The 12,958-nt window shown below is 41.5% G+C and overlaps 1 protein-coding gene across 2 annotated transcripts in view; it reads left to right on the forward strand.

Moving 5' to 3' along the window:
• The window catches only part of SMO (smoothened, frizzled class receptor), a 47,728-nt gene extending 39,392 nt beyond the window's left edge, over positions 1-8,336 (forward strand). For both annotated transcript variants that reach the window (XM_056569327.1, XM_056569328.1), the window contains exons 8-12: positions 2,028-2,136; positions 3,344-3,529; positions 3,761-3,909; positions 4,766-4,900; positions 7,319-8,336. In XM_056569327.1, coding sequence (XP_056425302.1) covers positions 2,028-2,136; positions 3,344-3,529; positions 3,761-3,909; positions 4,766-4,900; positions 7,319-7,911 — 1,172 coding nt within the window. In that variant the 3' untranslated portion in view covers positions 7,912-8,336. The remainder of the gene's footprint in view (positions 1-2,027; positions 2,137-3,343; positions 3,530-3,760; positions 3,910-4,765; positions 4,901-7,318) is intronic.
• The last annotated feature ends 4,622 nt before the right edge of the window (positions 8,337-12,958 follow it).

Genomic DNA, 12,958 nt, shown 5'->3' on the forward strand with positions numbered 1-12,958 from the left:
ATTATTTATGGCCTGCAAATTATCCTATACAGTCAGGTCCATAAATATTGGGACATCGACACAATTCTAACATATTTAGCTCCATACACCACCACAATGGATTAGAAATGAAACCAACAAAATGTGCTTTAACTCCAGACTGTCAGCTTTAATTTGAGGGTATTTACATCCAAATCAGGTGAACGGTGTAGGAATTACAACAGTTTTCATATGTGCCTCCCACTTGCGAAGGGACCAAAAGTAATGGGACAATTGGCTTCTCAGCTGTTCCATGTCCAGTTGTGTGTTATTCCCTCATTATCCCAATTACAATCAGAAGATAAAAGGTCCAGAGTTCATTTCAAGTGTGCTATTTGCATTTGGAATATGTTGCTGTCAACTCTCAAGATGAGATCCAAAGAGCTGTCACTATCAGTGAAGCAAGCCATCATTAGGCTGAGAATAAAAAAAACATCAGAGAGATAGCCAAAACATTAGAGGTGACCAAAACAACTGTTTGAAATATTCTAAAAAAGAAGGAATGCACTGGTGAGCTCAGCAACACCAAAAGACCCGGAAGGCCAAGGAAAACAACTGTGGAGGATGACCGAAGAATTATTTCCCCAGTGAAGAAAACCCCCTTCACAACAGTTGACCAGATCAAGAACATTCTCCAGGAGGTAGGTGTATGTGTGTCAAAGTCAACAATCAAGAGAAGACTTCACCAGAGTGAATACAGAGGGTTCACCACAAGATGGAAACCATTGGTGAGTCTCAAAAACAGGAAGGCCAGATTGGAGTTTGCCAAACGACATCTAAAAAAGCCTTCACAGTTCTGGAACAGCATCCTATGGACAGATGAGACCGAGATCAACTTGTACCAGAGTGATGGGAAGAGAAGAGTATGGAGAAGGAAAGAACATGATCCTAAGCATAAAACCTCATCAGTGAAGCATGGTTGTGGTAGTGTCATGGCATAGTGGGCATGTATGGCTGCCAATGGAACTGCTTCTCTTGTATTTATTGATGATGTGACTGCTGACAAATCTCATCGCGCATGAATAAGGGGGTCCGCCCCTGAAACGTTGTGCCATGACTGATGAAAGTACAGATGTTGCTGCTATTTCTTGCTGCTATATGTAACTAACTGAGTCCTGCGAGACTGTCTTTGTGCAATATGAAATAAGAAAATAAAGCCGGAAGAATCTTCCTGAGAAAAGTGAGCTATTGCATATTTTTACTCACGTAAAATACTGTTTAAGTTAGCACTTTAATGGCCCTACACACATGTTTAATCCAGTGACTGCTGACAAAAGTAGCAGGAGGAATTCTGAAGTGTTTCAGGCAATATTATCTACTCATATTCAACAAAATGCATCAGAACTCATTGGACAGCGCTTCACAGTGCAAACTGCAAAAGCAACCAAAGAGTTTTTTAAAGGAAAGAAGTGGAATGTTATGCAATTTCCAAGTCAATCACCTGAACTGAATCCGATTTGAAAATTCCTTTTTACTCTTGAAAACTGAAGGGAAAATGCCCCAAGAACAAGCAGGAACTGAATACAGTTGCAGTAGAGGCCTGGCAGAGCATCACCAGGGATGAAACCCAGAAATGTCTGCTGATGTCTATGCGTTCCAGACTTCAGGATGTAATTGACTGCAAAAGGATTTGCAACCAAGTATTCAAAATTGAAAGTTTGATTTATGATTATTATTCTGTCCCATTACTTTTGGTCCCTTAACAAGTGGGAGGCACAAATGCAAACTATTGTTATTCCTACACCGTTCACCTGATTTGGATGTAAATACCCTTAAATTAAAGCTGACAATCTGCAGTTAAAGCACATCTTGTGTTTCATTTCAAATCCATTGTGGTGGTGTATAGAGCCAAAAATTTTAGAATTGTGTCGATGTCCCAATATTTATGGACCTGACTGTAAATATCCAAATTGCCCTTGGTATAAAAAAAAAAAGTTCCCCACCCCTGCTGTAAAGTGTAGCGTAGACTTCATTAAGTCACATGCTCTTCTTCATTTGTTCCAATATAGGAATATTTGGATTCTTGGCATTTGGTTTTGTGCTCCTCACCTTTACCTGTCATTTCTATGACTTCTTCAACCAAGCAGAGTGGGAACGGAGTTTCCGTGAATATGTTTTGTGAGTATTGCAATTATTTGGCCAATTCAGAATGTATTTAGGGGGATAAACATTAAAGGTGACCTCACCTGCCACCCATTCTGTTTATTAACCCCTTCCCGACCCATGACATACATGTACGTCATGACCGGGAACATCCCGCCACGCACGGTGAGATGGTGGCTATCACTGATAGCCAACCATCTTGCCTCGGCACCTAGGGGGGTTTCCCCCCCCCCCCCCCCCCTCACAGCGATCACTCATATCAGCTAGTCAAATCTGACTAGCTGATGGCAGCGTTTCGCACAGAAAAATCCTGAGCAGCACAGTGTGTGTGTCCCGATCCCCGCACTGCTCTGCTAGGAGACCTCAGTGTCCCTTACCTGTCCCCCTTCCCCCGGTGTCCCCTACCTGTCCCAAGCTGCCGACGCTGTGCCCGCCGGCATGCTTTAGTTTCACTTACACTTTTTTTTTTTTTTTGTAAAGGAGCTGTTTAGGTGTACAACAGCTCCCCTAAACCTGTTACGGCATGTTTTGTGCACTAGACACTAGGGGGGGGGGAGCTGTTGTACAGAAGTAAAAAAAAATTAAAAAATTATAAAATTTTATATATATATACACACATATACACACAAAAAGGAAGGCAGCACATCCAAAGTAGTAGTAGTAGGTGCAGGCAGGTCCAAGGGGCCCCGGTCCCAGGGTCCAAATCAAGCTATCCACAAAGAAAGTTGACCGCAGCACACAAAAGTAACAAAAGCAAAAAATGTGATTTATTCCATGAACTTAGAGTGCGACGTTTCGGTGCTCTCACAGCACCATTCTCAAGCTTGAGAATGGTGCTGTGAGAGCACCGAAACGTCGCACTCTAGGTTCATTTAATAAATCACCTTTTTTGCTTTTTATACTTTTGTGTGCTGTGGTCAACTTTTTTTGTGGAGATAGATATATATATATATATATATATGTGTGTGTGTATAATGTGTGTGTGTTTGTGTGTGTGTATATGTATATATACACATATATATATATATATGTGCATATATATATTATATACACATATATATTCAAAATGTTATTGTTCCTTCTAAAAAATTTGATTTTGAACTTTTGTAGGAAATTTGAAAAAATGCTCCTAATATAAGCCTTCTAATGTCATAAAACAATAAATGAATTGATCAAGGAGCCCAGGATTGTACATGTGCTATTTATATCTTTGGTTTTTCAGATGTGAAGCCAATGTGACCATTGCCTATGAGACCAACAAGCCGATTCCAAAGTGTGAAATAAAGAACAGGCCCAGCCTTCTTGTAGAGAAGATTAACCTCTTTGCCATGTTTGGAACTGGCATAGTTATGAGCACATGGGTGTGGACCAAAGCAACAATTATAATCTGGAGGAGAGCCTGGTGCAGGTGAGGTCTCCGGTTAGGGGTTCAGTGAAAACACAGTCATGTTTTAATGTCTCATATATTTCAGAATTACATCAAATGATTATTGGCTAAAATACTAAATGTATTCTAGGCATATCTTTATCAGTATTTATAGCAAAGGTTTAGCTTGACCTTTATAGAAAGCAATTTATAAAGCAGTAGAACAGAATGTTGGGTTGGAATAATTTTGATGTATATATAAATCTTTGTCAGGATTTTGGGACGTAGTGATGATGAACCCAAGAGAATCAAGAAAAGTAAGATGATCGCAAAGGCATTTTCCAAACGGAAGGAGCTGCTAAACAACCCGGAGAAGGAACTATCCTTTAGTCTGCACACAGTATCCCATGATGGACCAGTTGGTGAGTACACAATTTATAGAAAAATATATATTTGAAATGGTTAAATGTGAATGTGGAAACACACTGTTAAAAAACTGCTAAATGAGGCCAGGAGGTTATGTTAGTCCTTGTAAAGAAAATATAAAGTTGCCCTACAGGCCTTCTCTGCCCTAACCTATTGTTTAAAAAAATGTGATAAGGCAAAAGAAATGCCAACTGTTTAGTAAAGAACCCATCTATAGCTGTTATAATAGTACATACAAATAAAGAATATAACTGCTGGCAAACTAATTTATTCGCCTTTCCCATCTTAAAGGACATCTACAGCGTGATTAACACTCATCCCCTATCCACAGGGGATAAGTGTTTGATCGCGGGGGGTCCGACCGCTGGGACCTCCTGTGATCTCCTGTACGGGGCCGCGGCTGTCCCGTGCAGGGGGCTTGCCAGCCGCAGCATGACGTTGCGGCCGGCACGCCTCCTCCATACATCTCTATGGGAGAGGCGGGGAGGCAGCGTTCGTGTCTCCCCCATAGAACTGTATGGGGACGGGGAGGAGACGGGGCGTCACCGTCGACCTCTAGGTCGACGCTACGCGCCTTAGCACTCACTATGAGCGCTAATGGCGACGCCCCGTTAGGGGGATCGCGGGGGGGTCCCAGCGGTCGGACCCCCCGCGATCGAACACTTATCCCCTATCTTGTAGATAGGGGATAAGTGTATATTGCGCTGCAGTTGTCCTTTAAAGATGACTAAACTGTCTGGCCTAGATGATGGGAAAATACTTTAGTACTGAATTATTTTCATGTTTCATTTAGTATAGTGTATTATACTCTGTATTGCTGGAATAATTATGCGTGATCTTTTTACTCCTTAGCTGGTTTGAACTTTGACATCAATGAGCCATCAGCTGATATGTCTTCTGCATGGGCACAACATGTTACAAAGATGGTGGCTAGAAGAGGAGCCATTTTACCACAGGATGTGTCTGTAACTCCAGTGGCAACTCCAGGTAATAAACTTTCATATGTAGTACTACTTTTCAACTACTTATATTATTACTATTAAGATGTAGCTTCTGCTTGTAGACTCCTACATTCTGGCATTCTCTTATCAGTGTTTACAGAGTTAGGCTTTGTAGGGATATGGCAGGTATAAAGAAAGGAAAAATAGACCAGCTCACCACTCAAATGCATAGACTCCAGACATGAATAGGCAACGGTGCGGAAGCACGGATGCAGGGACCCGCCCGCCCCCATAGCATGCAGACAAAAAGAGGAAAGGAAATCCAGCCTCCGCAAGTGCAATAAAACTTAATGTTTACTTCATTCCATTAAAATAAAAAAACATGGTGGAAAGGGAATTGTGACATGTCACTCTAAAATCGGAGTGAAACGCCGACGCGTTTCGAGCATAAGCTCTTAATCATGGCAATGACATTACCTTATTGAGGGGTTTATATACACATTTGTAAATGACATAGCCCCATATCAGACACACCCTCTAATCTTTTTCATCGGAACTGACATCATGTTCCAAAAACAGGTGCTGCATAGTAGCTACCTTTGAATTTCTATTGCACAATCAGGGAACATTCCATGATTCAAAAGTAGAGGTTGCTTGCCGCATGGTCTGAATGCTTGCCTAGTGTGAATGCTCATAGATATTTTATGTCTGGTCATCTTCTCCGGACCGTAAGAATATAGGGGGAGATGTATCAAAACTTGTCCAGAGGAAAAGTTGCCCAGTTGCCCATGGCAACCAATCAGATTTCTTCTTTCATTTTTAACAAGGCCTCTTCAAAATGAAAGAAGTGATCTGATTGGTTGCTATGGGCAACTGGGCAATTTTTCCCTTGCACAGGTTTTGATAAATTTCCCCCATAATGTACCAATTCGCCTCTATAAGTGAACACTCACAACTTGATGTTGCATACAAACATGCGGTTATTTTATGCAATGTATGAAGGTGCCTTATGTTTGAATCTTCGCGTACGTTCATACATTGCATAAAATAACCGCATGTTTGTATGCAACATCTAGTTGTGAGTGTTCACTTATAGAGGCGAATTGGTACATTATATTCTTACGGTCCAGAGAAGATGACACAGAGCTGACATTTTGCCTATTAATGCGTATTGGAAAACTGTATGCTACCCATTTGGGGAAGACCTTTTCTGTTCTAGCATTACTGTTCCACGTTGTTCAAAGCGAGGTCCATAAAGAAACGGTTGGGTGAGTTTGATGTGGAAGAAGTTGACTGGGCCATACAGAGCCCTGACCTGAACCCATCAAACACCTTTGGACTAGAATGAAGATTACATGCCAGGCCTTATCATCACCAGTGTCTGACCTCAAATTTGCTTTTCTGGATAAATAATCTAAATTGCAAAGACACTACAGACACTACAAAGTCTTGTAGAAAGTAACTGCAAAGTTGAACCAACTTTGTTTTAAAAGAGTACTGCAGCGGTATATAACTTATCCCCTATTCGAAGCATAGGGATAAATGTTTGATCGGGGGGATCCAACCGCTGGGACCCTGTACGATCTCCCATAACGTGGCAAGGCACTCCCGTGGCTCTGCGCGGCTTTTGCTCGTGTCATCGACCTCACTGAGCTCTATGACAGAGGCAGGGAGGCACGAACACTGTGTCTCCGCCTCTCCCATAGAGATACATGGAGGGGGCGTGTCGGCTGCGGCCAACAAACCTCCTGCACGGGAGAGCCGTGGCAGAGTTGGGGCCCCCGTACAGGAGATTGCGGGGGTCCCAGCGGTCGGACCCCCCCTGACTAAACACTTATGCCCTATCCTGTGGATAGGAGATAAGTTATATGCAGCTGCAGATCTCCTTTAATACCTATGATATAAAATAAAATGTCCTAAAAAAAACTTGTAGGTATAACATGTTGCAATACCTTTGTCCATGTAGCATAGCTTACAATAATGTACAATAAGAAAGTGAGTAATACTTGCCTGTTCATTCCTGGTCGCTTGTCAGTCTGTTTTCCGGCTGCAGAGATGACATGTTAACACAACATGTGACCACGGCAGTCAGTGGCTGTAGCAGTGATGTTTTGTCACCACTGAGGTCACGACTGCAACTACTGAGTGACTGCTGTGGTAACATGTGGTGTAAAAAAGTCATCACTGGAGCAGCTTGAACAGATACTATTGGGACACTAGTGGTGGGTGGCATGTGAGCAGCAGGGGATAAGTAAGGTAATTATTACAACTTTTAATCATTTTCACCATTGTTTTTTTATCTCTCAAATCTTGCAGTTGAAAAACCCATATAAATCCTAATAGTATTTTCTTGTGTGTTGAATTTTCCAAATTTCTGCATTGTACTTTTCTATTTGCTATGCAATTATACATTTTATACAATCAACAATGTATAAAAATACATGTTTTTTTTTTTTTTACTTAGTGCCTCCTGAGGATAGAGAAAACGTGTGGTTAGGAGACGCAGATAATCCTTATGGGGTAGAAAAGAAGAATAAAAAGAAAAAAAGGAGAAGGAAGAAAGAGATCAGACCAGTGGAGGAAACAAGGTGTATGGACGGCTACCCATCTCGGACATCAACTGCTGTGCCGCGTCTTCCAAAGCTCCCTTCTAAACCTGGTCTGGTGACTAGGCCTAGAGAGCCACAGGAAATTGAAGAAGTTCTTCCAGGATCATACAGAGAGTATAGGAGGTGGCCACCTCTACAGGGTAGTCTATACCATGCTGAGAACATGGATGACCGTCATGGATACAGAAGATACACTCACACAAATGTAATGTCTCATCCCTATTCTGCTGATGAGTTACCCATTGCTGAACAGAGCAATGTTCAATTCATCCCTCAACCAAAGCGTGATGGAACATTCCAGCTTTCAAGTGGGAATTCTCATCTATATAATATGGGGAATGGGCATCGTACTGAAAGAACTCAAACTAGAAGAGCAGGAATGCCTCCAATGCACTCCAGAGCAAACCTTATGGATGCAGAGCTAATGGATACAGACTCTGATTTCTAGTGGCTAGGTAGACATGTTCCAGACTTTCCCGAAAGCACAGAGTGGATGATAGATGCAGGCTGAGCCCTTTACATCCTTTTTGTGCTGACTGACATTTGTCAGAGATGGAAATACATGTTGGTGTCAAATGATAACTGAACATGGATATTTTTAAAAGAAGAAATGGAATATTTGACAGGACTATCTGGGATTGACAGGAATTGTTCATCAGTGGAATCTTTTTACTGTTCATTCATAAGCAGCTATACAGAGCACTCTTCTATTCATGTGTACAGTTTATCTAACGGAGGATGTTCTGTAGGACATTTATTTATTATGTACAGAACAAATATTTTGTCCTAATTAAAATGGAATTTCTGAACAAATGCATAATAACTAGGACAGGTTGAAATCCGTATTAAAGGGGTTATCCAGGAATAGAAAAACACAGCTACTTTCTTTCCATAACAGCCCACGTCTGTCTCCAGGTTGGGTGTGGTTTTACAACTTAGCTCCGTTCACTTCAATGGAACTGAGGTGCAAAACCACACCCAACCTGGAGACAGACGTGGAGCTGTTTTTGAAAGAAAGTAGCTGTGTTTTTCTATTCCTGGATAACCCCTTTAATGTCATGCTAAGGATGGCACCGACTAAACTTCTGCTAGGTTGCCTGTGTGGAAGTGGCTTCTGGAACTCAGGACATTGCACAGAATGAGGGGCATAGGGGAGCACAGTTAGCAGTCCAACCTAGTGCCTGAGTGGGTCCTAAGACCCCTGTGCCACATAAGAACACACCAGTATTATAAATGGATCATGGTTGGTGAGGGGCCCTTGTAATGAGTTAGCACTGGAGCTTTATTTGAAAATATATTTGATCCTTTTTATAGATCCTATGTGCCTTACAGAGTAGATGGTTGCATCTGGACATATCAGTGTAACACACATGCCCAAGCATTAACTTTCAAGTTTCTTAAGCAAAATGTTGCTCAGCATTTAACCATTTGTGAAATTGGAGCCACTCTTACTTTAAATGTCTCGCCCTTGGGAACAGAGATAACATGCATCACTGTTACATTGGTGGAACTTTGGTCAGGACCTGAGAAAAGGAAAGTTTTACAGGGCAATGTGATGAGTCTCAGACTCTTTCCAAAACTGATATTAAGTTTAAGCAAAAAGTAGTTTGACAACGGAGCAATTGGTATCCACTAATATTTATGTACACTGTTCTAACAGGAACAAAAGGCACACTTTAATCAACCAGCACCAAGATATAATAGTGGTTGGTTTTAACCTGGTTTGTAGGTGTCAAGAAGGACTTTTCTCTTTGTGTAGAGAAAAAAAAATTCCTTAATCTGGTTATGTAAAACAATACAGAGGTAAGAAGTCTGTAGTTTGAATGTGGGGCCCTGGCTTGTGGGGTCTCAACAGCGCATATGTAAGAGAGAGCCTTATTTCTACGATTTATTGACGTCTCTATTGGGGGGCAAGCAGACCATAAAATCTTCAACATGTTTTAGAGTGCTCTTTCGCCATAGAAGTCCTTTTGGTGTTTGCATGATGTTAAATAGTAAAAGCACTAGGTTATAGAGAAGTATCTTTCAGATTGACTCCACTTCTGTTTCTTTTTATTTTGACCATTATGTTGTTATTCACCAGGAAACCTGGATAAAGAGAAACAGAAGTGGATTCAATCTCAAAGATATAACTCTTTAACCTAGCCACTTGGCTATTTAATATTGTGCAAACAACCTGTGGACATCCCCGATGAAGAAGCATACACTCTGAAATGTATTAAAGTTTTAATTGGGTCTGTTTGCTCTCCAGTAGTGACGTCACTAACTCATAGGAATATATGGCTTGCACAGGCGCTGTTGAGGCGCCACCGGACGGGGTGTTTTTCTGCATTCAAACTATAGACTTCTTACTTCTGGTTTCTATTTCAAAACCAGATTGTGCCAGTTGTGCCCTTTGTTCATGTTAGAACCATGTACGTAAATATTAGTGAGTCGATTCTATTTGCGCCATTGTGAAATTGCTTTTTGATTTCTGTATTGTTGGTAGGTGGTTATCAGGGTTTCACATCCATTCTCTGGCCGCAGGAGAAGCACACTCTGGCCTCTTTCACCTAGCACTAAGGTTCATCCAATTTACATAGTAACATGGTTCATAAGGTAAAAAAACCAGAGTCAATCAAGTTTACTATAACCCTAATGAGTGCCTACTGAGTTGATCCAGAGGAAGGCAAAAAAAAAACTCATCTCAGAGGTAAAAATTAATTCCCGACTCCAAATATGGCAATTAGAATAGATCCCTGGATCAACCTTCTGTCCCTATAGATCTAGAATCCATAACCTGTAATGTTATTATTCTCCAAAAAGGCATCCAGACCCCTTTTTAAATATTTTTACCAAGTTAACCATGACCACCTCCTCAGGCAGAGGATTCCACAGTCTCACTGCTCTTACAGTAAAGAACCCCCATCTGTGCTGGTGTAGAAACCTTTTTTTCCTCCAGATGTAGCGGTTGCCCCCCTGTTATAGATACAGTCCTGGGTATAAAAAGATCATGGGAGAGATCTCTGTACTGTCCCCTGATATATTTATACATAGTTATTAGGTCTCCACTAAGCCTTCTTTTTCTAAACTAAATAACCCTAATTCTGATAATACAGTCATGGCCGTAAATGTTGGCACCCCTGAAATTTTTCTAGAAAATGAAGTATTTCTCACAGAATAGGATTGCAGTAACACATGTTTTGCTATACACATGTTTATTCCCTTTGTGTGTATTGGAACTAAACCAAAAAAGGAGGAAAAAAGCAAATTGGACATAATGTCACACCAAACTCCAAAAATGAGCTGGACAAAATTATTGGCAACCTTAAAGGGGTACTCCGCCCCTAGACATCTTATCCCCTATCCAAAGGATAGGGGACAAGATGTCAGATCGCCGCGGTCCCGCTGCTGCGGAGCCCCGGGATCCCCGCTGCGGCACTGTGCTATCATTACAGCACAGAGCGAGTTCGCAAACTGCTCCAGGTCTCTCATAATGGAAGGATGCTTTTAAGATCTCTCCACAGGTGTTCAATGGGATTTAGATCTGGACTAATTGCTGGCTTCTTCAGAACTCTCCAGCACTTTGTTGCCATCCATTTCTGGGTGTTTTTTGACATGTTTGTGTAATTGTCCTGCTAGAAGACCCAAGATCTCGGACGCAAACCCATTGACACAAAATCCATTGGTAATCCTCAGATTTCATGATGCCTTGCACACATTCAGGGCACCCAGTGCCAGAGGCTGCAGAACAACCCCAAAACATCATTGAACCTCCACCACATTTCCCTCTAGGTACTGTGTTCTTTTCTTTGTAGGCCTCATTCTGTTTTTTTGTAAACAGTAGAATGATGTGCTTTACCAAAAAGCTCTATCTTGGTCTCATCTGTCCACAAGACGTTTTCCCAGAAGGATTTTGGATTCCTCAAGTTCATTTTGGCAAAATGTAGTCTTGCTTTTTATGTCTCTGTGTCAGCAGTGGGGTCCTCCTGAGTCTCCTGCCATAGCGTTTTATTTATTTAAAATGTCGAGGGATAGTTCGCGCTGACACTGATGCTCCCTGAGCCTGCAGGACAGCTTGAATATCTTTGGAACTTGTTTGGGGCTGCTTATCCACCATCCGGACTATCCTGCTTTGACACCTTTCATCAATTTTTCTCTTCCATCCACACCCAGGGAGATTAGCTACAGTGCCATAAGTTGCAAACTTCCTGATAATGTTGCGCACTGTGGACAAAGGCAAATCTAGATCTCTGGAGATGGACTTGAGAACCAAAATTGTGGAAACATATCAACAATCTCAAGGTTAACAATCTTCAAGTCCTCAGACAGTTCTCTTCTCTTTCTGTTGTCCATGCTTAGTGTGGCACATACAGACACAATGCAAAGACTAAGTGAACTTTTTATCTGCTTTCAGGTGTGATTTTTATATTGTCCACACCTATTACTTGCCTCAGGTGAGTTTAAAGGAGCATCACATCCTTGAAACTATCTTATTTTTCCACATTTTTGAAAGGGTGCCAATAATTTTGTCCAGCCAATTTTTGGAGTTTGGTGTGACATTATGTCCAATTTGCTTTCTATCCTCCTTTTTTGGTTTAGTTCTAATACACACAAAGGGAATAAACATGTGTACAGCAAAACATGTGTTACTGCAATCCTTTTCTGTGAGAAATACTTCATTTTCTATAAAAATTTCAGGGGTGCCAACATTTACAGCCATGACTGTATTTCTGGGTACTGTAGTCCTCCCATTCCCCGTATTCTTCTGGTTGCCCGTCATCCGGGAGAGAATTCCACAGTCTCACTGCTCTTACAGTAAAGGACCCCGGTCTGTGCTGGTGTAGAATCCTTCTTTCCTCAAGATGTTGTTATAGAAACAGTCCTGGGTATAAATAGGTCATGGGAAAGATCTCTGTACTGTCCCCTGATATATTTATACCTAGTTATTAGGTCGCCCCTAAGCCTTCTTTTTTCTAAACTAAATAACCCCAATTCTAATAATCTTTCTGGGTACTGTAGTCCTCCCATTCCCCGTATTACTCTGGTTGCCCGTCTTTGAACCCTCTCCAGCTCCGCTATATCTTTCTTGTATACTGTTGCCCTGTACTGTACACAGTATTCTATGTGTGGTCTGACTAGTGATTTGTACAGCGGTAGAATTATTTCCTTGTCGTTGGCCCCTATTGATGCACCTCATGATTTTATTTGCCTTGGCAGCTTCTGCCCGACACTGGTCACTACAGCTAAATTTACTATTAACTAAGACTCCCAAGTCCTTTTCCATGTCAGTCGTCCCAAGTGTTCTCCCATTTAATACATAATCCCAGCCCGGATTTTTCTTACCCATGTGCATTACCTTACATTTATCAGTGTTGAACCTCATCTGCCACTTACCAACCCAAACCTCCAACCTGTCCAGATCCATTTGTAACAGTGCACTGTCCTCTATTGTGTTTAACGCTTTACAGAGTTTAGTATCATCTGCAAAGATTCCTACTTTACTATTCAAACCC

This window comes from Hyla sarda, chromosome 4, assembly GCF_029499605.1.
Source record: "Hyla sarda isolate aHylSar1 chromosome 4, aHylSar1.hap1, whole genome shotgun sequence".
Taxonomy (NCBI): Eukaryota; Metazoa; Chordata; class Amphibia; order Anura; family Hylidae; genus Hyla; species Hyla sarda.